Source organism: Triturus cristatus, chromosome 6, assembly GCF_964204655.1.
Source record: "Triturus cristatus chromosome 6, aTriCri1.1, whole genome shotgun sequence".
In the NCBI taxonomy this organism is placed as follows: Eukaryota; Metazoa; Chordata; class Amphibia; order Caudata; family Salamandridae; genus Triturus; species Triturus cristatus.
The window spans coordinates 913,329,522-913,354,934 of NC_140589.1; the positions used below are offsets into that span (position 1 = coordinate 913,329,522).

Consider the following 25,413-nt stretch of genomic DNA (forward strand, 5'->3'; position numbering starts at 1 on the left):
GTATACCTTAGCAAGGACCTATCTGTCTTCTGGGAAAACAAAAGGACCAATAGCATCTCCTGAAGGAGATGGCAGCAACGGGCTCTTGTTGACCATGCTTTTGAAGGGCTGCAGTATGGTTAGAGGTGGGTGCCAATTGTGTTTACCTACAAACTGTTTTAGCCTCAGAAGTGGTATGATGAGCTTGCGGGTTGATAATGAAAAACTAGGTAGGTATGAGCATATTATACCCCTTGCAGTTAAACATCACATTTCAATTCTGAGTTTATATAAAGTTAAAGAGCAAATTAGCTCCTTTGGTATGAACATCTGCTTCATCATGTAATTTCTGTGTAAGCTTTCTTATAAGAGCAGACTTACCTGGGGGATCCGACATGAGATTAAATGCTTTCTTTGGGCGAAAGAGTTTCCAAATTGGAAGTTGTGGAGGTTTTGGAGGTGGCACCAATGGACTTGATCTAGTTCTGGTCACAAGAACAGGGTGACTATATAAATGTGATATTCCAAACTGCCTCAGGTATTGAGAAGAATCTGCCTGAAAGACACATAAGGTGAGAAGAGTGAACATCATTTAAATATAACAGAATGTGAAATCAAAATCTATACAATACTGAGAATTTTAAATACTGTAAAATAAAATAGAGATTAGGTAGGTAGGAAATCCACCTGAGCCAGGAGGAGACATGTTGATATGGTTTATGATTAAGCTCCCATGTCAATCTTGCCAGGTTGAGCCTGCAGAGGAAAATCAAGACTATTTCACACGTCCATTTTTCACCCTTTAGCCAAACTCAAGACTTCTGAAGGAGGTGCCAGGGCTGCAAGGACCAACAACTCAAATAAGCAAAACGTTAACGAATAAAGAAATGCTGAGCAGTGAAGGGCTCATTAGGCAACAACACTGCATCTTAAAAGTGCTGGTTTAGACTAGTCTACATTTAGATAAATGGGCAGCATTTCTGCCACATTCTTCATCACTCTGCATCATGCACATGTTCTGCAGTCACTTGGCCTTCCAGCACAGGAAATTCTAGAGGTCTGTCAGCAAGTTAGAGTCTGGTTAATCTTTAGGTAGAAGGTTGTCAGCCTTTTTGTGATCATCCTCATCTTCCCCTTTTGGGGTGTGCACCGAGTATCTCAATGCATCGGAGTTGAACTGGAAAACGTTGTGGAATCAACTGAAACAACAAGTTACTAACCTTCTGTAACACTTTTTTCTGGTGGATACATTATCTGCCTGTGGATTCCTCACCTTTTGAATTACCCATGCTCCAGCATTCCATGGAATTTCTTTTCTTAGCTCTCCCACGTCGACGAGGAGGTCATAATAGCACGGCTCAGCTCGCGACACCGTATGAAGTCACCGGAGCTATAAAAAGACCTCATCGCCATGCTGACGTCAGTTCCACCCATTTTTTCCATGCGTTCGAGGCGAGCGGATTTGACCAACAACATAACACAAGAATACCCAGTGTACATAATATATATACAAACACATACAGTATATGCTTAAGAAGAAAGGAAAAGCCAATTACCAAAGCATTTCCTAGCAAACAACTGTATGCATGAAAATGACATATAGAAAATAACAATGTCAGAAAGTCAGAATATTTTTGGTATATACAGGAGGACAATGGGGAGGTGGGTGGGTCAGTGAGGAATCCACAGGCAGATACTTTCGCACCAGAAAAAGCGTTTTGAAGGTAAGAAACTTGTTCTTCTGATGGATACACCTGCCTGGGGATTCCTCACCTTTCAAATTGAATCCCCAAGCTGTCCCTCTCTCGGAGGAGGGTGTCCACCTGCCTCTGCCAAACAATATTGCAGTACAGGGCGTGCAAAATGACCATCCTTCCTAACCTCCGAATCCAAGCAGTAATGCTTTGCAAAGGTGTGGAGGGAGGCCCATGTTGCTGCCTTACAGATGTCTACAACAGGAACAACTCTAACCAGAGCAGAAGAAGAAGGCTTAGCTCTGGTGGAATGAGCTCCAATACCTTCAGGAGGCTCCTTCTTGGCCAGGGCACAGCAGATCTTGATGCACAAGATGATCCACCTGGACAGTTTTCGTTTGTGGACAGCTCTGCCTTTCATTCGTTTTATGTAGCCAAGGAAGAGCTGATCATCCAGCCTTAGGTCCCTGGTTCAATCCAGGCAGGAGCTGACAGCCCTCTTAGGGTCCAGATTATGAAGTCTCCCCTCCTTGGAAGGGTGAGGGGGAGGATATAAGGTAGGTAAAGTAATAGACTGTCCTAAACGGAAAGGAGTAATCACCTTAGGCAGGAAAGCAGCCCTGCTCCTGAGAACCATCTTTTCTGCATAATTGGTCAAAAACGGAGGTTTAGAACTAAGAGCCTGAAGCTCACTTACCCTCCTAGCTGAGGTAATAGCGATGAGAAAGACCGTCTTGAAAGACAGAAGCCTCAACTGGCAACTATGAAGAGGCTCAAAAGGAGAACCCATCAGAAAGTACTAAATTCAAATTCCACTGGGGCACAATGAAAGGAGTGGGAGGAAACCTATTTGTGAGGCCCTTAATGAACCTCATAACAATGGGAGACTTAAATAAAGACGGCTGATCCAGCAAACAGAGAAAAGCCGACAAGGCCAACAAATAACCCTTTACCGTAGCCACAGCACAACCCTGCTGGGCCAAGGAAAGTGAAAATTCTAGAACGTCAGATAAGTGAGCTTTTAAAGGATCAATGGACCTCTCCCCACACCATTTCACAAACTTGGACCACCTAGAAGAATAAATAGATTTGGTGGAGTATCTCCTGGGTGATAAAATAACATCCACCACATCCGGTGAGAGTCAGAAAGAACTCATATTGCCCCATTCAATTTCCAGGCATGAAGGTGCACGCTCTGGAGGTGGGGGTGTAGATCCTGCCCCTGCGATTGCGAGAAGAGGTCTGCCCTGAGAAGGAGACGGAGCGGAGGGTGCTATGAAAGGTGAAGCAGATCGTTGTACCACACCCTTCTTGGCCAATCTGGAGCGATCAATATGACGTGGTCCTGGTATTGGCAAATCTTCCTCAGAACTGGAGGAATCAAGGGTATGGGAGGAAACGCGTAAAGGAGTTGCAAGCCCCAATCCAATTAAAAGGAGTCCCCAAACACTCCCTGCAACGGAAACTGAAGGCTGCAGAATGACAGGCAGTGCACGTCCTCCTGAGTGGCAAAAAGATCCACCAGAGGAAACCCCCACATCCTGAAGATATGCTGGACCACCTCCGGATGAAGCTGCCACTCAAGATCAGCCGACTAATACCGACTGAGACTGTCCGCACGCACATTTAGCACTCCTGCCAGATGATTTGCCATCATACAAATCTGATGGCCCTGAGCCGAGGACCAGAGTCGCAAAGCCTCTCTGCAGAGACGATACGACTCTACCCCTCCCTGTTTGTTTATGTACCACATCGCTGTAGTGTTGTCCACTTGAACCGACTGACCGCGAAGGGAGGGAAGGAAGGTCTTGAGAACCAAACGTACTGCCTGCACTTCCAAAAGGTTGATGTGAAGCAACCTTTCCTCCGGAGACCAAAGACCCTTGATCTCCAGATCCCCCAGGTGGGCACCCCACCCTAAAGTGGATGGCATCCACGATCACTGTGGCCACCAGTGGAGGAGGTTGAAAGGGCTTTCCTTGAGGCAGGTTGCCCTGCACACTCCACCAAGACATATCCGCCGCAGTGTCTCTGGAGATTCTGACCTTCTCCCCGAGATCTCCATTGTGCTGATACCACTGCCTAGGAAGCCCCACTGGAGTACCCTCATGTGCCAGCGTTCATGGATGACCAAAAGTATACAGGAAGCGAACAGACCGAGCGTAGGACCTTTAGGACTGGAATAACCACTCCATCGTGAAATAAAGGAATCATCTCCTGAATGTCGAGAATCCTCTGCGGAGGCAGAAAAGCTCGACACACAGTAGTGTTCAGTACTGCCTCTGTGAGCAGGCTGCGCTTAGAAGGGTACCAGGTGAGATTTGGGCACATTTATCGAGAAACCCAAGTTGAACAACAGTCACGTTGTAGCATGCAAGTGACGCAACATCATCTCTGGCGACTTTGCTTTGAGCAGCCAGTCATCCAAATAAAGGAAAACAGGAATCCTGACCTTCTGAGATGTGCTGCCACCACTGCCATCACCTTTGTGAAGACCCAAGGTGCGGAAGTAAGGCCGAACGGGAGGACCGCAAACTGGTAGTGTTGAGACCCTACCGTAAACTGGAGATACTTCCGATGCGACTTCAGAATAGGGATGTGGAAATACGCATCCTGTAAGTCGATTGACACCATCCAGTCCTCTTGCTGTAGTGCCAGAAGAACCTGGGATAACGTCAACATTTGGAATATTTCCTGCTTCAGGTATGTTAGACCTGGCATCATTGGCATGAGTCTCTCCTCCATTTTTTTCTGTTTGCCTCCTCTGTTTACAATGTTTTTGCTGGATTATTGCTTTGGGCACTGTGCCACTGCTGATCAGTGCCACAGTGCAAGTGCTCCCTATGTTAAATTGTTACATTGATTGGTGTTACCATGATTGGCTTGGTTGACTTACTGTTCAGACCCTAGTCTAGTGCACTGCGTGTGCCAAGGGCGTGTAAGTTAACTGCTGCTGGTGGGCTTGCAGCACTGGTTGTGCCACCCACAGAAGCAGCGTGTAAAATGTGTCTCAGGCCTGCCATCGCAGAGCCTGTGTGCAGTCCCTGACTGCCATGTCGACTTGGCAAGGAAACCTACTTGCCAGTCTCTAAAACCTTCACTTTGCCACATTTCAGAAACCTCTATGGTAGGCCCTAGGGCTGGGTGCATTGTGGGTAAAAGGTAGGTCATGCCCTGATGTGTGTGGCATGACCTAATAGTGAATTACAGCCATTTTCGTTTTTCACTATTGAGGGGCTACCTGCCTCCAATAGGCCAGACTGGGCAGACTGATTATTAACTCCATTATAATCTAACTGACTCAGGGAGCATGGTAGCAGATCGAGTTTAGTATCCCTGAACTCAGAATTTAATAACACACCCTTTAGGATGGATGGTTTTTAAATTCTGTGTTTGAAAATAGCCCTTTTAGAAAGTGGCTATTTTCTTGTCCAACTATCCACCGGTCTCTGCTGGTTTGGTGTGTGTGTCAGGGGCTGGGTGGCTGCAGAGGTCTGAATGAGTCAGTGTGGGTTGAATGAGGCATTTACACTTAGAGTGAGGGAAGAGTAGCCTGCCCTGCCTGACACAATGCTGGCTCCCCCTCCTGCCGGGCGACTGATAGCCCTGCTCCTGCCAGTGACAATACTGGCTCCGCCTCCTGCTGGGCGGCTGAGGACCCTGCCCTGCTCAGTGAATAGACCAGGTGCCTCTGCCTGGCAACACCCACAACAAACCCAGGATGGGGGGAATTTCCCTGCTTGGACAATGGGAACAAAGCAGAAAAGGGGTATAAGAGAAGGACCCCTGAACCAAGAACTCAGATCACTTCTGACAAGGAAACCTCTACCAAGGACAAGAAGCCTGCTGATCTAAGGACTTGCCTCCCCCTTCTGCCAGTGTGCTGTTTGCTGGGGGGAACCGGAAGCTGCTTCTTTATTTTTGCCAAGGAACAAGGAGAGAGGAACTTGGTGTGTACTCTCAAAAGCTTGCTAGAAAATCTCCAAGGGCTGGAAGAGTGCCAGCCTCCTGTTGAAGTCACAGGGCCAAAGGACTTCACCCTCTACTGAATTGCTGGTTGCTGGAAAGTGTTATTTCCAGTGCACAGGGGAAATCTGCAGTCTCAACGTCGCCGACGCCGCCGAATCCAGCTCGACATCGTGAGTAACGGCTCCAGTGTTCTGAGCCTTCGACGCCGGCCGCCGGGCCCGATCGACGCCAGTAGCGACGCCAGGAGTAGTGAGTATCGGCTCCAGCTCCAAGTGACCCCGTCTTGACGCCGGTATCGACGCCTCTGAGTAGTGAGTATCGGCTCCAGCTCTAAGCAACCCCGTCTCGACGCTGCTGCTGATTGCATCGACTCGACGCCCTTCTCGACGCCGTGAGCGCTGCTCCGGCCCAACACCTCTCGACGCCGCTGCAGATCGACCCGAATCCGAGGCACGATCGACGCCGACCTCGACGCCGACATATCGACGCCGTGGATAATCGTTTCCTTCATTTCCAAAGGTACTGTGTTTGGGGGTTCTGTTGCAACTCCAGGCTCGACGTAGCGCTCCTCGCGGTCGACGCCGAACCTTGGGAATATCGTAAACTCAACGTCGTGTGACTCCTGTGGGGGTTACATTGTTGCCAAGAGCTGTGTTTCAGAAGAATACTTACTTTTGTTGCTAAATACTTATTTCCTAAGAAGAAACTTTACTTGAACTATTATTTTTCCTTCCAAAGAGTATTTATTAAGACTGTGGTATATTTTTGTCGTTATTTGGTCTTGTGCTAAACCTTATATAAAAATACTTATTTTTATAATAACTTCTGTGTCGTGTCCATCTGTAGTGTATTCACTTTATTACTGTATGTGGTCATAAATGCTTAACACACTGCCTCTGAGATAAGCCTGTCTGCTCTGCCAAGCTACCAAGGGGGTAGCAGGGGTTATCTGAGTGTGTAATCCCCTTGCCCTGACTAGAGTTGGTAGGTCCCTATTTGTCAGAAGTGTATACCTCTGCCAACTAGAGACCGCCGGTTCTAACAAGGTAAAAATTCAAAACCCTGAGGACCAAGATCGGCCTTAGCCGGCTGTCCTTTTTGGGAATCAGGAAATAACGGGAGTAACATCCCTGACCCCTTTCCTGCTACGAAACCACCTCTATCGCACCTTTCTGTAGTAAGGCATGAACCTCCTGCTGCAGAAGCAGCAAATGGTCCTCTGAACACCAGTCCTAGCAAGGAGGGTAAGGAGGTGGAAGCTCTTGAAAAGGTAGGGCGTACCCATTTTCTACAAGATTCGAAACCCAATGGTCTGAGGTAACCAATTTCCAAACTAGTAGAAAATGGGACACCCGACCCCCTAAAGGACCAGTATGCTCCAAGGTGGGGGATCTAGAGCTGCTTTCCCATGGAACCAGTGGTGGGGACAGGGAAGGAGGAGGAGGAGGAAAACTTCTGCCGAGAAACTCCCCGAAGACGGCCACTACCTTTTCCTCTGTACGACCTGTCCAGAGGGTTCTGCTGCTGCTGCTGCTGCTGCTGCTGAGGCTGCTGACAGCCTTGAAAGGAAGCCACCTTTCCACTGTGTATTTGTGCTACTTACCTGTTTTTATTTGCAAAGTATTGTGAGAATTGTGTATATCTCCGGGTAGGAGATATGTGTATGTGTTAGTGAGTGTCTTATAACAAATATATATACACTATGTGGTTGTTTTTCACTTAATCTATAACAATAATATTACGTTTATTACGTTCATGTAAAACAAGATGCTTTACACTCCTTCTGGGCTAAGCCTGAAGGCTGGTCTCCACAGCTACCACCTAGATCCATCAGGAGATGGTCTATTTCTGCGCAGACATCCCCATCTTTGCTATGACATACCGCACAAAGAGTTGGTCATCCACGGGGAACTCTTTCATATGGTCAAAATAGAACACCAATGCTCTTTTTGGATCCAGTCAATGGAGTCGCTCCTCTTCCTTAGAGGAATGCTGCAGAATGTAAAAGGAATGGCAGGGGAGTGATAACTTTCGGAAGGAAAGAGTGCAAAAAAACAGCTTGTGTGGGAAGATATTTAGGTATGGAGGCTTGGATGACAAATCCTGGAGCTCACTGACTACGGGCAGATGTTATTGCAACTAGGAAGGCTGTCTAGATGGTAAGGAGAGTGAGAAGACAATTGTGCAGAACAGAGTGCACATCAGAAAGATGAGCACTAGATTGAGGTCCCACTGAGGTATGATTAAGGGTGGAGGTAAAAACGTGTTGGAGCCCTTTCAAAAACAAATTCAAATCAGGGGATTTGAACAAGAGTGGCTGATCTTGCAACCGCAGAAAGGCTAGATGGTAGGAAAATAGCCCTTTAAGGTGCCCAAAGCAGAGTCCTGCTGGGCAAAAGAAAGATAAATAGAAGGGCCTGAGAAAGGGGAGCAGAGAGGGGATCAATCTGTCTTTCTGCACACCATGCCACAAACATGCCCCAGCGGCAGGTGTACGCCATCTTGGTGGAAGGACACCTGGCTGCCAGGATAACCTCGCAGACGTCGGGAGGAAGGTTGAAAGCTGTGAGCCGTGGTGTTCCATCTTCACGCATGAAGGCGGAGCGTTGCCAGATTCGGGTGGAGAATCCTCCCCTGTTGCTGCGACAGAAGATCCTTCCGCAGTGGCAGATTGATCGGAGGACCGATGGTTATGCTCAACAGCTCAGGATACCAAACCCTCTAAGTTCAACCAGAGTCACAAGGATGGACTGGGCCTGGTCCTTTCTGATTTCCTTGAGAGCTCTGGGTAGGAGTAGTATAGGGGGATGGCATACAGGCGGTTTGAGCCCCACTCAAGACCAATTGTGCCTCAGAGCGATAGCCACTGCTGAAAGAGACCTTGTTCCACCCCTGGATGGAGACGCCATTCATGATCAGCTAGACATCTTGTCCGCCCTGGCATTCAGAGAGCCCGTCAGGTGTGGAACAACCAGGGATATGCCCTGATGTTTCAACCACGCCCAGAGGTGCAGGGCCTCCTGACAAAGGCTCCACAACCCCACCCAGATGTTTATTGCAGTTGCAGCACCAAATGGTGGTGGTGTTGTCCATGAACACCTGCACTAGCTTTCCCTTCATGGAGGGTACAAAGACTTTCAATGCCAGCCAGATCGCCTAGAGCTCCAATAGGTTGATGTGGAGTCTGGATTCTGTCAGAGACAAGAGGCCTCTGATCTCAACCTCTCCAGATGGCTTCCCCATCCAAGGAGTGATACATCTGTCTCTACTGTCAGATCTGGTTAGGAAAGGGGTCTTCCGCTGACCCAATCACAATATGCTAACCACCACTGCAGTTCTTTTGCAGTTTCCCCCAAGATCTGGACCATGTCAGAGACTTACTTCTGATGCTGTACCCACTGGAACTTTAGGTTCCACTGCAAAGCCTGCATATGCCACCGGGTATGTGTCACAAGCAGGATGCAGAAGGCCATGAAGCCTAACAGTCTCAGAGTCAGTCTCAACGGAACCCAGGATAGAGGCTGAAACATCAGTATCACATCCTCCTGAATATCCTGGACATGTAGTTCAGGAGGATAAGCCCAAAACTGCACCATGTTTAGGACAGCTCAGATGAAATGGAGCATCTGAGAGGGAGTCAGGTGTGACTTCAGAACGTTGATAATGAGCCCCAGCGAGTGAAGGAGGTCTGCCATAGTCTGGAGGTGAAAGATGACTGCCTGGGGCGAGCCACCTTCAAGAGCCAGTCGTCAAAGGTAGGGGAAGACTGGCACCCCTAACCTGCACAGATGAGCTGCGACCACTGCCATCACCTTGGTGAACACCCGAGGGACACTGGTAAGGCCGAAGGGGAGCGCTGTAAACTGAAAGTGCTTGTGGCCTACCTTGACCCGTAAGTAACACCTGTGGTCCGGCAGGATGGGGATGTGGAAATACGCATCCTGTAGGTACAACGCTACCATCCAGTCTTCTAGGCAGACAAGACCTGAGCTAGAGTGAGCATCTTGAATTTCTCTTTCTTGAAGAACAGATTGACAGTTCGAAGACCTAAAATGGGCCGCAACCCTTTGTTCATCTTCAGAATCAGAATGTAGTGGGAGCAACAGCCACTGCCTACTTCTGAACCTGGGACCCTTTCTATAGCTCCCTTGGCCAAGAGAGTTGTAACTTTCTCCTGGACCAATTTTAAATGATACTCCATCAGCTGTTCCTGATTTGGCAGAATGGGACAAGGAAAAGAAAGGAAAGGCAGGGAATACCCCTTCTAAATGATCTGCAAGACCCACTTGTCCAATGTTATGGACCTCCAGAGGGGGAGATGATGATGGATTCTCCCGCCAACTGGAGTGGTGGGGTCTTGCAGAGTCAGACTAGGAGTGCTTGTAGGCTGTGGCTGCAGAGGCAGAGTGGCCGAAGACTTCTGGCTTCCGTTCCTAGGCCGGAATGAATCACGTCCCTGCACGGCTTGGGAATCCTGCACAGGACGGTGACTGAGATAAGGCTGACATGGCTGGAAACCTCTTACATTGCCATGAAAGGGGCAAAAGGTAGACTAACCACAAGGAGTGGAAGAGAGGCCCAAGGATCTGGCCGTAGCTCGAAAGTCCTTGAACCTCACTAGGGCAGAATGAAGATTCGGCCCTATTGATGTTCAAGGACTTTCACCCAAAATGGCACTTTTTACCCAAAATGGCGGGTTCCTTCAAAGGGCATGTCCATCCAATTCGCCTGGACATTGTCCGAGAAGCCAGTTGTCCTACTCCACGCGTGGCGCCACAAGGCGACTGTCGGGGAAATCGATCTGCCCAGCGAATCCGTTGTATCAAGGCCACACCTTATGGTGATTAATTCCCGACCTTAACTGCTTGAGAGAGCACAGCCTAGGCCTCCTCTGGGACTTGGTGCAGCACTTGCGCAACCGTCTCCCAAGGGAGTGGGAGAAAAAGGCCCAATAAGCATGTGGTATTCACCAACTGCAATGCCAGGCTGGAGGAACAAGCATCTTCTTACCAAATGAATCCAGCCTCTTGGATTCCCTATCCGGAGGGACAGAGGGGAACACACCTTAGGATGGAGAGGCCTGCACCACCAAACTTCCAGGGGTCAGGTGTTGGTTAATGGACTTTGGGTCGCCTGGCACTGGGCGATGGTGGTCTGCATTTGTCCTATTTACAGGAGCCCCTGTGCTAGACTTGGACCAAGTGCATGAAAGGACATCAGTTAATGCATCGTTAAAGGGCAAAAGGTGTTCGGAGGTGAAAGCCCCATGTTGAAGCACTTCAGTCAGGAGATTAGTCCTGACCTGCACGGAGGGCAGCTCTAGGTAGAGGACCTCGGCTGCCTCGGGACGCCCCCTCCTCCATAGCCACAGTTGGCGGACAGAGCATGCCAATATCTGGAGAAGTGTCCAGTCCACTGGCTTCCCAAAGTTCCCCATGCCAGTCCCACTGCTCTGTAGAGTCATCCTGGTGTTGCAAAGGGTCCATAGACACCTCCTAGTCCTCTCCCAAGCCTAACACATCCTCAAAGTGTTCAGGTGACAACGTAGAACCCCTGGGTTCAATCAGCACTGAAATTGGTGCTGAGCGACGTTGTTCTCACTTTATGTCGTCAGGGATAAGGATGAGGCTTGTGCCAAAGGCACCGACTGTGGGTCCGACGGTGGAGGAGGTCGCAATGGCACAACCAGCGTCGCCCCGGATCAGATCCCCGAGGCCCCACTGGTGCCTTGGCCAGAGCCTTGGACGTCGAACCCAATGGGGCCCCTTCCGACTCCTCTGGGCCCGAGGGATCACTAGAGGGGTAGGCCCTCTCAAATACACAGTGCATCACCTTGTAAAAATCTTTAATTTGAGCAGAGGTCGCTCCGGTCCCTGAAAGGGAGGGAGATGGGAAGTCGCCTCTGGCTCTGGCTCTGCAGAACCGTGCCTAGAGCATCAGTGCTCCTTACCTCTTTCGTCGAGGGACGACAGCTGAGATAGAGATGAAGTCGGCTTGGACTTATTCTTCTTCTTGTGCCTCTTCCCCGAGTGTCCTGAAGAACTCGAGTGGGATAAAGAGGACTTTGGGTTCCGGGAGCAGTCCCACGACCTCCTTTTCTGCGATCGGGACAAGGACATCCGTGGGGTCTCGCTGGACGTGTCAACTACCGGGCCGCAAGGTGCTTCATAGCCCGATCCCGCAAGGCCTTTGGAGCCATCACACGACAGTCCGAGCACAACTTTGAATTGTGGTTGCGCTCGAGTCACCGGAGGCAGACAAGATAGGGGTCGCTCACCAACATCATAAGGTGACAGGCACTGCATGGCTTGAAACCTGTCTTCCTCGAATGCATCCTCGCACACGAAGAAACAAATTCCCAATTAAACAAAAAGTCAAGAAAAAACCTGTTAAAAAGTGACAAAGGGGGTAGCTCTTCCCGGATTGGTGCTTAACTGGCGCGGAAAGAAAAGAACTAACGTCCGGGCCCCTGGGTGGCGCCTATATAGGTAGCACAATGTCATAACTGACCCTACCAACCCCGGTGACGTCACGCGGAATCGAATGGAGCCACCCGATGTCACCTACAAGGGGTATTGCCCAGCAATACATTTCTGAATCCTGCCTGACGCATGGGAAATACAAAGGTAAGGAATCTGCAGCAAGAAGTCTCTATCAGATAATGTGTCTCAGACCTGCCACTGTAGTGTCTGCACTCGCAGTTGTAAACTGCCATGTTTCCCTGGCCAGTCCCAAACCTTCCCATTCCTTACATGTGAGGCACCCCTAAGGTAGGCCCAAGGTACCCCCCATGGGCAGGGTGCAGTGTACGTGAAAGGTAGGACATGTACTGGCATGTGTTACATGTCCTGATAGTGAAATACTGTGTATTTTGTTTTCACTATTGAAAGGCTTTCTGCCCCAAAGGCTTATCCTTGGGGCTACGCTTTAACATTTTACATGTGTAGCTTTCCATAAGGAGAAGATAGAAAAATAGAGTTTAGGCTCTCTAAACTCTAAATTTATTAATGCACCTTTTGGTAAAGGTGTTTTTTAAATTCTGTGTTTGAAAATGCCACTTTTAGAAAGTGGGGATTTTCTTATTTTACCATTCTTTGTTCCTCTGGCTGTTTGTGTTTTCAGCATCAGGTGGTTGAGTGACAGGAGCTAGGATGTGCATTCACTCTAGACAGTCATTGGGTGGGTTGAGGTGTGTCCTGCCTTGCCTCGATGACTCATTGAAGGGCTGAATAGACCTGGTCTGCATTTAGAGTTGTGGGAGGACCTTTGTAGCACCTGAATAAGCTGTGTCTACTTTTTCACAATGCTGTTTCAGCCCCCTGTGGTCAGGCTGCACCCAGGAGGACAGGACTGGTTTGGACTGGGTTCAAAGACCCTTACAGCAAAGAGAACAATGACAATATGGGGAATAGGTACTACACATTAAACCCCAGGACTTCAAGGAACAAGAGGACCCTGCCAAGAAGAACAGCGGAAGGACTGTGTGAGGAGCGCTGCCTTTTCTGTTTGAGGGGTGGGCTGGCGTGCAGTTGCTGCTTCTGTCTATGGAGGGGGAAAAGGACTGACTCCTTTTGCCCTGCTGTGGTATCCTGCTTGTGAAGAATCTCCAGGGGCTTGTGTGTGCTGGCCTCCTGTTGGAAGTCTCGGGGATACAAAAGACTTCAAGAAATGTTTGTGGCTGGATCTAAAAGTAACATACCTAAAAAAAAGAGTTGAATAACTGTGAGAAGTGCTACCCCGTTTCTATCGTGTAGAGTGTGGTTTGACCTGCAGTTGCTGCTCCTGCAGGAAAAGGAATGGACTATTCTTCACCTTGTTATAATGAAAAGCCCAGGGTGAAAGCTTTGTTTTACCAATTTTTCAGCACCGGGCTGATTTCTCCTCATTCTGAAGAGCGAGGAGTTGCCAAGCGCAGGCTGGGCTCTAGCCATGGAAAACCAGCACCTGTGGGTTACTATGGATGAGCTCAGCGCCCGCATGTGGATTTCTTCAGGCTCTACTGCTCTACATTAATGGCCCTTGTAGAATTGTACGTCCAGGCGAACTGTAAGACGGGAATCCCTCACTACATTCCCAAGTTGGATGGGAGTGCCCAACCAGAACCAGAACCAGACCGAGTGTCTGGAGGTTCTGCCCTGCTGGGCCCTGCCGCGGCATTCCATCAGTGCTGCGCCTGAGGACGTGTTTATCAGCAACCACCAGACCCCACTAATTCCAAGGCTGCAAGCCCTACCTTTGCCGGAGCCGTGAGCGCTTCCCCAGCCACACTCCAGGTGGGTGAGTGCCGGCATGTGCACCCGGCCCCTCTCAGAAGCCGGTGGGACTGGCGTATGTGGCGGCGCAGGACTAGGGTGTGTCCCAGGGTGCAGTTTTGAGGCCTGAGTGGACTCGGAAGATTCACTGCACCCCCCTCAGCTTGCAGGCGCAGCACGGACATCGCTAGTCCTGCACTGGAGCTCCCCCCTTTTTGCCACAGGGGACATTGCACCCAAGAGGGGAGTAGCACCAGTGGCATGCAAATGGTACGGGGTGTGGCAGCTGCACCGCACAATCGCAGCCGCTGCCCTGTTGTTTTGTTTTCTGTGCCCAACTGAGGTGCCATACTCCAAAACTGCATGAGCACCTCCTAACCTCAGGGAAAACGACCATAATCCCCATAAAAGACACACAGGAGTTCCGGTGCCCTATGAGTTCATGGGGGATATCCCTATACAGAGTTCTAGGATGGCAAGGAAGCTGCACCCTATAGGTACCATGATATTTGGGATGATTACTGGAGAATTATATTTTGTAATTGATATGTGCCATAACTACGGTATTCTATGTCCTACTGTGGTGTCCTACATCGTCAGGATAACATGTACTGTTATTCTAGGAAACTGCACCATATGTACAGCAAGAGTGCACAGTAATGATGCTCTTGTGAGAGGGACCATATATATGCCTTTATATTATTGCCCTTCATATGATGTTATGACAGTGGCCTAATTGGCATAGTGATTATTAATTCATTTAGCTGTGGTCTCTGTGTTTTATAATACAAAGGATTTTTTTTAGAAACCCTGGTGTAGAGTCCCTTTTGTGGTGTGCCTAGTGTGTCACGTGTGTGTGCGTTCCGCAAAAGCTTTGCACATAGCCTCTGAGATAAGCCTGACTGCTCTGCCAAGCTACCAAGGGGGTGAGCAGGGGTGTGTAACTCCCTTGCTCTGACTAGAGTGGTGCGTTCTGTCTGGCTTAGGTACCAACCAGAAACCCCATTTCTAACAGAGCCTAACTACGACACCTACCAGCGCACAGCGGTGTTGCTTCTGAAAAAGTACCATATCCAGTCTGACGACTGGGGATAATTCTATGGTAAGGAATCTGCGGGTAGAGGTCTCTACCAGATACTGGACAGTAGTCCCTAACAGTAACATAGCCACTCTATAAAAACGTACTTTTCCTCAAAACACACAATGACACGAGGAAAAGTCATATGCTAATACTGTAAAAGTTAACCTCCACTGGTCATGTTAGATGCTTTCCTTGGCAGGAATCAAACAGAGACTGAAAATCTATATATTAAATACTTACATCACAAAAGTACATTTCTCATTGAAATCTATTATGAACACTAAACACTCAAACTTAGCAATACCAGCATCTTCATCCCAATGTTTAACATTTCATAAACCAAAATGCTATGGCATACATTTTGTGGCATATTGTAAACAGTGGAACATTCTATAATTTTCTGTCTCTGACAAAGTGACATTCTTACTCCTAAATCTATATTTTATGCTCTGTCTGTGAAGACGTAGTTCTTACCATCCGTCCTAGAATGGATATCTTCTTTTCAGACAAATTAAGAGGCAAAAAATTGGCATAAACCACCATCTGGGGAGACTGTGGCATTGGAAAATCTAAAAGAGAAAAGTATATATTTTGTTATCATTGCTGCCATAAAACAAACAGAATATAATGAAGGTTAACTTCATCATAAGCTACCGTTAATGAAAAGGCCAATTTGTTTGGTTTTTTATTGCAAAGTTTATCTACTTTAGAACTAGCAGTTCCTGTGGGCTAACCAGCACCTGAGTGTTTGAGACACTGGTTTCAACCTGTCATAGCTTGGGAGTCGCTTGTTGGTCCACCTCACTTCTTCTAACAAAATACAGAAGCCTGTCTGATGAATTGTAAAGAAGTGATTACTGGTGTAAGTGAAGAAGGTTTCAACTTAAATTAGATTAGACACTCAAATATGTCAAATGGAAGGTATCAATGCTCAGGCACCTTGTTGCCCTCTCATTAACTCCCCTCAGCACTTGAGCTGGTTGTTTCTCATATTATTACCTATGGTACAGGCAGCCATGTTCCTGGTGGGAGGTGTGAGCTGAGCAGAGAAGAACCTCGGATAGTCAGAAGATGGCAAGAAATGAGGGGGACAACAGAGTTTTATTTGTGAAAACTGAAAGAGAAAACCTATAAATCTAAGCAGAGCTTAGAAATCTAAATCCTAATTGCAGTTTGTAAGTCTTCTGAAGAAGTTTGTAAACTGCGAATCCGTTCTTGAATTACTGAATATGATTGTTTGGACATTTCACTCCAGTCAACATTAAGTGAAGTGCATAATTTGAAAATTGTGAACTATGACATGTGAAACTATGTTGCAGAATGAAAGGAATGGTGTTTGAAGGGGTATGGAGGCACAGGCCAGCACTAGGGTCACAAAACTAACAACAATAATCAGCAGGGTTTGCTACCGCATTATTCATTAATACGGGCACTGAGGGCTGAGGAACTGTAGACAGAGCCACAATCTGTGCCCAGAACCCTTTGGGTAAGGCAGAATGGTGTACCTTTTGGACCTTTGTTACTGGTCTACTAAAGTCATGGCACTACCAAGTACTATTTGTGTGTTCAGAGGTCACTATGTATGGGCGAAGGCTGTGATGAATGGGCACTGAGGTTCGAATCAATTCGGGGGATGGGGGATGTGTGGAGGGAATAGCCATACTACTAGTCCAACAGACACAGCTTTCAACGCTGGTGGAGGACAGAGATACTGTGGTTTGGAATGGCTGAAATCTGATACCAGGCCCTGAGCCAGTTGCCCCAAGACTATGTCAAGTATGATCTGGGGCCATGGGGCTGACCACTGGGTTTAGATGAAGGCCATGTCCTGCATTTAGTGCTAATGGGCAACGCAGCAGGTCATGCCTTGAGAAGACACTGACAAAGGAAAGAGTACACCATAACTAAATCAACAAATATTCACTGAAAAATATTGTTAAAGGGAGGGCATGTGGATACTCATTACACAATAATGTAAGCTATAAGAAAACATAGGGATGTGATATATTTTGTCATTATTGATAACTGATGGCTGCAATATCAAAACGTGTGTGTGTGTTTGTATGTGCACACAAACACACGCCCGTAGCTGAAGACTATGTTGACAGAATTGTACTTTATTGTTTTTTACCAAGGCCACACATGTCTTCAACAGTATGGTGCTGAGCTAAAATGTGTCTCTAATGTGCAATGAAAAACCAAAGCTGGTGATCATGTCCACCTATTACGAAGTACCAAATCTATCTACCACCACACTCTACAACGACTGTGCACAGTGCATTGCATGATTAGTTGACCATGTACAGCACTCTGGTTCCTTTGGGCTAATGTCAGGCTATTCAAAAACCACAAACATACATACCCTCATTCAATTCCTGCCCCTTTAATAATTGTGTGGTGGCAGCATGCCACTTCAGCCGACTTGTTTAACATGTTATTTTTAGATCCGAGTGCATCGCCTTAATTTTCATTTAACAATATTTACGAGATTCTTTTAGCTATGGTTTTGTCATGTATGTGGCATTTCTATAAGGTAAGCCTAGTCAAAAGGCAGCGGAACCTGTACAGGGTCAAAAATATGAATAAAACCAATGAGTGAAAGGAGAGGTAGCTGGTTTGTGAACTAATAATGCATTGTTATGTATTGTTCTTTAAAGAGGTTAGTCTTCAACTCTTATAAATTGGAGCAGCGTTGGGGAGGTCTTAACAGGTACAGGGATGTTGTTCCTGATCCTGACTTCACAGAAAGAAAAGGCCTGCTGCCTTGTTTTGTTCTGTCGTGCAGTTCATAGTATAACAGTAAGACTGTGCATTTGGACAACGTAAACATCAAAACTGTGCAAGACTGAGTCCATGCATACCATCAGGATATGCTGGCCTTAGCCCTGCCTAGCTCACGGTTCACCATCTGGACCTATATCCTTTTTTTTTAACTCTTTATTTTTTAAATTTATACAGCAAGAGGAAACCAACAAGCATCACACGTATTGGTAAACAGGAGACACTGCAATATCACCATTTCACATATTACATTACATTGGAGGCAATCTTTAGATCGTAGTAGTCCCTTAGGCCAGAGAAAATCTGGACCTATATCCTTACAAGGTAACGGATGGTATGTGCAGCCTCAGAACAAAACAACCCTGACTCCATAAGGAAATCGTGGAAACAGATCAGTTCCTTTCATTAGTAACTCATGCATGCTCAAAAGGGGAACATGAGAAATACTCAAATTGGCATTTCAAACATGTATTGAAGCAATAAAATTCTTGTGTAAAATATATCTGCTGCAATGATTAATAGAAAGAAACAGAACAGAGTAATCAGCACTATGAAAGATAATTCAACTATTGTGCTGTTACATTGATTATATAATCATATCTATACTTCAACCTAGCGCATCCTAACCTAATGGGCTTGGGGGGTGCAAATCTACCAGAATACCTTAGGGTGGTCTAACTCCCCAGTGACCTGTAGGGGGGCTCTTTAGTGAGACTTTTATTATAGAACTTGGAAGTTCATCAATACTTTTACTTCCATGGACAAGGCCCAGTCCCCCATAAAAAGGGTCTTCTCCTTCTGTGTTTTCTGTGGGGCAGCCGAGGCAGGGGACGCTTGGCCAGGCAATATTCCTCCCAGTATCCATCTAGAGGTCAAGGCTCCAGGGTTGGGCAATATCAAGACAAGCCTGTTTTGGCAATTTCTACCAGATCCATGGATGGCGTTTCAGAGGCCATGGAAATAAGGAGTTTGCCGTCCCCTCCAATTCCGGTGAGTGTTCAACATTCTTCCCTCAAAAAAGTAAAGGGCAGTCTGGCAAATTTGCTCCATGTTTAGTTGTCAATTTTCAGCGAAGCATGGGTCCTGCAAAACGGTTCAGTTTCATGTAGAGTTCTGTGGATCCCTGCACCAGATTGCACGCCACAGACTGCTACAGTTTTCGCAACAATAGGTAGAACTGGTGGATGCAGAGTTTTTTACCACTATTTGAAAAGGGAGCTATTTGTCCCACCACCTCCCACCATGTAGCTTCATAAGCAATCTTTTCCTAGTGGACAAGACCAACGGGGGACAGAGACCAGTAGTTGTAATATTCTTTATTCAGTTTTGATTAGAAATCATAAAAGTACATCAAAAAGTACACTCTTCTTAAAAAACAAAACTTAAAATCCATAAAAACATTTAAAAACATACAATTTGCAACAGACTTCTTGAAACAACAATCAATGGTCCAAAAAAGTCTTATTTTCAAATAATTATACAAGGCAGCATCTTGTAGACTACCCCACTAAGATTTAACACATTTCTGTGTGCCATACTTTGCCTACAGGAAGTCTTATCAAATGGGTACCCATGGATTAATTAGTCATAGTTTACAGCAAGATGGATTATCTATTAGTAAATTAGAGTTATCGTTGGTAACACTAATGAACAATTGAAAAGGACCCACATTAATATCACTCTGGATCCAAAAAGTGCATGTGCATATAGAAGAACTAACAAGTGTATGCCAATAATCAACTCTTATATATAAAGGTGCCCTTAAAAACAGAAAAGGGAAACAGAATGATAATTTATCCAAGCAAGAGACCAAATTCATATCCCTGGGATTAGGGGATTGATTTTGAGTCTTACCCACCAGGCATACAACAAGTATCTAGACATAGCATGCACTAACCAAAGACAGCCTCTTTCAGGTGCCTCAGGGATACCGTGCAACAAATCAGGTTCAGTCAAGTTTTCCTAATGCGAATGTATTAAGGCAGAAAAAAAAAATATTCTCCATGGGATTCAGGGTTGGAAAACAAAATGGACAATTTGGGGAGCTAGTGCTTCCCACCCATTTGCTACGGGACTCATTCAGTGGCAAAATACCGTATCCAAACTTCGAGTTCCGAGATCTGGCCTCAGGTGGCTCTATGCAATCTAGGAAATCCTCATAGTTCATTCTGTTCTTAAAGTCCAGAAATCTGATTGTTAGTTCACCGGCATTAGTGTGGCGTAACCACTTGGGTGCCAATTACGATCCGGTAAAAAATTTCCCCGTACGACTCGTATCCGGTCTTTTTACCGTACGAATCGTACAAGTGCCATACAAACTGGCAATCACGATTTGCATGGTAAAAAGTCCATACGAATCGCATTGGGAATTATTCCCCACACGTCCTCGGGTCGGAAAATGTGTCCGACACGTCCTCGGACGATTTACCGTACAAATGTGAAAAGTGAAGTCTGACCGCGGAATCACGATCCATCCCGTGCGTCCGATGTTACAACCGTATGGAAAAAACACCGTCCGCACCGAACTCCCATAGCAACCATGGAGACGTACCCGCATATGCGCCGACCCCCCCCAGCCCCCGTACGTATGCGCCGACCCCCCCCAGCACCCGTGAGTACGCGCCGAACCCCCCCCAGCCCCCGTGAGTACGCGCCGACCCCCCCCCAGCCCCCGTGAGTACGCGCCGAACCCCCCCAGCCCCCGTGAGTACGTGCCGAACCCCCCCAGCCCCCGTACGTACGTGCCGACCCCCCCCAGCCCCCGTGAGTACGCGCCTAACCCCCTTGTATGTACACCCGTGTACGTTCGAGTCAAACCCCCCGTGTATGTACACCCGTGTACGTGTCGAACCCCCCGTGTATGTACACCCGTGTACGTTTGAGTCGAACCCCCCAGTGTATGTACACCTGTGTACGTTCGAGTCGAACCCCCCCGTGTATGTACACCTGTGTACGTGTCGAACCCCCTTGTGTATGTACACCCGTGTACGTTCGAGTCGAACCCCCCCGTGTATGTACACCCGTGTACGTTCAAGTCGAACCCCCCCGTGTATGTACACCCGTGTACGTTCGTGTCGTACCCCCACCCGTGTATGTATGGAGCGTACCCCCACCCGTGTATGTATGAAGCGTACCAACGCGCAGGGGGTACGCACCGTACATACACGGGTGGGGTTACGACTCGAACGTACACGGGTGTACATACACGGGGGGGTTTGACTCGAACCTACACGGGTGTACATACACGGGGGGGTTCGACTCGAACGTACACGGGTGTACATACACGGGGGGTTCGGCACGTACTCACGGGGGCTGGGGGGGGTCGGCGCGTACGTACGGGGGCTGGGGGGGGTCGGCGCATACTCACGGGGGCTGGAGGGGGTCGGCGCGTACGTACGGGGGCTGGGGGGAGGTCGGCGCGTACGTACGGGGGCTGGGGGGTACGGTGCGTACCGGGCCACCTACTCTGGTCGATTCGCGCCGTACTTCGCTTTTCCGGCACTTTTTGGGTGCCGTAAAAATATTGCCGTCCGGACTGCTGTCGGTTCGAATCGTAATTCCTGGGTCGTGAAACGCTGCCTGAAAGTGTCCCGACGTCACGTCGCAGCATTCCCGGATCACATTCGTATGTATATTTTCGTCGGTCGGTGTTTTTTACGATTCGTACGGAAATGGTGTTTCCGTGCGAATCGTAATTCCATGTTTGTAAAGTTTTACGACCGGGTACGAGTCGGACGGGGAAAACGCTCCGACCGACGGTTCGTACCCGGTTTTTACCGGTTCGTAATCGGCACCTGAGTGTTTGTATGGTCCCAGTATCTCTTCTTTAGGTTAATTAAGGATTTTTTCTGTATCACTTCAGTTCATAGCTCAGACATCCCCAGACTAAATAGCCACTTCTTAACATGTTTAAACCAAGGTATTTTTATATTGTGTTCTAATGCAATAACCTCAGCAGCTGATTCTCGTAGGGCAAGTGTTGAGACACTGGACCAAATTCTAATCCAAAATGACAGGGGCTAAGTGCGGCCACCTGAGTTATGTTTTTCAAGCCGAGATCCAAACGAACAGGGGTTATGGGTGCATTGCAAGGGTGTGCAAGCATACATCTCATGAAATTATTCTCTATTTTTTCAATACCCTCTTTACTATTTGCACCACATATTTTGGCATCATACAAGGCTGCTGCAGTACCTGTTGCCTGGTAGGTTTCAATTACCAGTAATATGGGCTTGAATTCTTCAGCTTTTTTGATATAGCACAGTTCACCTATTATCGTTTCACCTGGCTTTTGGTTATTTGTGGGGACCATGATAGAGTGTTAGTAAGCCTAAACCCAAGTATTCAGATTGTTGCACTTCCTCCAAATATGTGTTTTCCAGTTAAATCTTGCTTTTAAAAAACATATGAGGGTTAAAAGTCATGAATTTAGTTTTAACCACATTTACTTCCAATGCAAATTCCTCACCTGATAGTAAAAACCAATTTAGTAAGTTCTGTATCCCCATGGGGGATTTAGAGAATAATAATGATGATACCTTCTGTCCAGCAATTATGGGGGGGTGTCAATAAGCACACTTTCCGCACTCTTCCTTTCAACCCTGATGCGTTCAGTCAGTTCACCCTTAAGACCCCATCTTATTTGGGCGTAATTATTTGTCTGGAGCCTTATAATAGCAAGCAATACATTTTGGGGGACTCTCATTTGCTTTAAGGCTCTCCACATTTCTCCTGGGGGATAAGGTCAAAGGCTGTGTGTAGATCAATGAATCCTACACATATATGTTCTCTTTTAACAGTCATGTACTTCCATAAAATTAAGAGAACCGAAACATTTGATCAATAGTAATCGTGTTTGCTGTGAACCGGGATTGCAATAGTGATAATTAATTTTCTTCATGGACCCAGACTTGCAGTCTAAAAAGTGCCTGGAGAACACATTTTGTGAAATATCAATAAGGTTTAATGGGCTATAATTTGATGGGTCACCCTTATCACCATTTTTGAAAACAGGTACCATCTCAGCAACCAACCAAGAATTGGGTACTTCTGCCCCTATGGAGACTGCATGAAAACTTTGATTTAGAATTATACTCCCGATTTCTGGTTCAGAGATTTCTGGTTTTATCAAGGGCTGGAGCCTTGCCCTTCTGTAATGTAGTAAGGGCCTTCCTTGTTTCATCTAAACTAAAAGGACCCAGATCATCAATGTTTGAGACCCTAAGCTGCTCTGGTAGCCTCTATAATTTTCCCCTAGCTGGGTGTCAATGTGGCTCATGTGAAGTGTGCTGAAATAATTTGGTGGGCAGTCAAAATATCGATTTTTTAATATCGACCTACACTAATATCGAGTTTTTAATATCATAGGGACAGAATATCGATGTCAAGAATATCGGTGACCAGAATATCGACCTTAAGGTAAGTAATGTCGTTTTTTTTAATGTCGAAGTAAGTAATAGAGAAGTAAGGAATATCGTTAGCAAAAATGTAGTTGTTAATAATATCGATATTTATATTAGTGTTATGTATTTTAGTATGTATTTTATATGTATGTTTAACATTTTTTGTAATGTATATTTTTATTATTTTTAAATATATGTAATAAATGTTTAGAAATTAATTAAAAAAATTAAGTAAATTTTGCGTTTTAGTATCAGAGCAGGTTGTGGGTTTATGTGGGAATAGGGTGGGAAGTAATTTAATTATAATTAATTAATTAATATGTTTTTATTTCTTGATAGTGATTATTAATTTATTGGTAATTAATTATTAATTGGCAATTAATTTTATTAATTGATTAATTTAGCATTATATTAATTAAAATTAATGTATTATTATTTTTGTGTATTGTTATTTGGTAATAAATGTATTGGTAATTAATTATTATTGGTAATAATTTTTTATTAATTGAATAATTGATATTTTAAAAAATTATGTTAATTTGTATGTGTAGGGGGTTGTGGGTTTATAGGGGAATAGGGTGGGAAGTCATTTGATTATAATTAATTAATTAATATGTTTGTATTGATTGTCATTGATTATTAATGTATTGCTAATTAATTATTAATTGGTAATTAGTTTTTATTAATTGATTAATGTATAACTATATTAGTTATAATTAAAGGTATTATTATTATTATTTATTTATTGTTATTGATGGTTAATTTGTTGTTAATTAATTATTAACTGGTAATTATTTTTTATTCATTGATTAATTTATCATTATATTAATTATAATTAATGTATTATTATTTTGTATTTATTGTTATTGTTAATTAATTTGTTGTTATTTATTATTAATTGGTAATTAATTTTTATAAATTGATTTTATGTGTTAATGATGGACTAGGGTCGGAAGTAATTTAATGTTATTTAAGTAAATATTAATTTTATTTTATTGGTATTTATTATAATATTTTTGGTTAATTAATTATTAATATGTTATATATTTCACAATATTAATGTAATTAATATGAATGTTAATTTAACCCTTACGCTATCCAACGCTTTCCCTACTGTTGCACTCACTGCAGTGGGAATAGTAATTGTAACCCTTACGCTATCCAACGCTTTCCCTACTGTGGCACTCCCTGGAGTGGGAATAGTAATTTTAATCCCTATGCTATCCAAGGCTTTCCCTACTGTTGCACTCATTGGAGTGAGAATAGTCATTTTTACCCCTATGCTATCCAACGCTTTCCCTACTGTTGCACTCACTGGAGTGGGAATAGTAATTTTAACCCCTACGCTTTCCAACGTTTTCCCTACTGTTGCACTCACTGAAGTGGGAATAGTAATTTTTACCCCTACGCTATCTAACGCTTTCCCTACTGTTGCACTCACTGGAGTGGGAATAGTAATTTTAACCCCTACGCTATCCAACGCTTTCCCTACTGTTGCACTCACTGGAGTGGGAATAGTAATTTGTACCCCTACGCTATCCAACGCTTTCCCTACTGTTGCACTATGTGGAGTAAGTATATATTAATTTATATGTATATGTTTAATTTATATTAACATAAAGGTGGCGATTCCGATCCGTTAAAAAATATTTCCGTACGACTTCGATCCGTATTTTTTTCAGTACGAATCGTACAAGTCACGTCCGACCCGTGAAGCACGATTCGTACGGGAAAAAGTACATACGGATCGGCCCGCTCCGTACGAATCGTAGCGGGAAAAGTTGTACGAAACTTACCCGGACAGTTTTCCATACGATTCGTAAAAAGACAGTCCGAGCGTACAAGTACGGTCCGGATCGGCTATCCGATTTACGAATCGTACAGAAAACAGCCCGTACACGGGGAATGACTGTACCCGCTACGAAGCGAAGTTTGTACGACCCGTAGCCTGGGAAAAGTTGTTCCCGGGGTACGAGTCGCACAGGCCCCCCCCGTATGTACGCACCGTACCCCCACCACCCCCGTATGTACGCACCGTACCCCCAGTGCGTACGCGCTGGAGGTACGGTGTGTACATACGGGGGGTGGGGGTACGGTGCGTACATACGGGGGGTGGTGGGGGTACGGTGCGTACATACGGGGGTGGGGATACGGTGCATACATACGGGGTGGGGGTACGGTGCGTACATAGGGGGTGGGGTACGGTGCGTACATACGGGGGTGGTGGGGGTACGGTGCGTACATACGGGGGGTGG

At 46.0% G+C, this 25,413-nt stretch overlaps 1 protein-coding gene across 2 annotated transcripts in view; it reads right to left on the reverse strand.

Moving 5' to 3' along the window:
• The window catches only part of ADGB (androglobin), a 1,188,702-nt gene that overhangs the window by 887,671 nt on the left and 275,618 nt on the right, over positions 1–25,413 (reverse strand). For both annotated transcript variants that reach the window (XM_085611585.1, XM_085611586.1), the window contains exons 10-11: positions 15,450–15,544; positions 361–535 (exon numbers count right to left, since the gene is read on the reverse strand). In XM_085611585.1, coding sequence (XP_085467711.1) covers positions 361–535; positions 15,450–15,544 — 270 coding nt within the window. The remainder of the gene's footprint in view (positions 1–360; positions 536–15,449; positions 15,545–25,413) is intronic.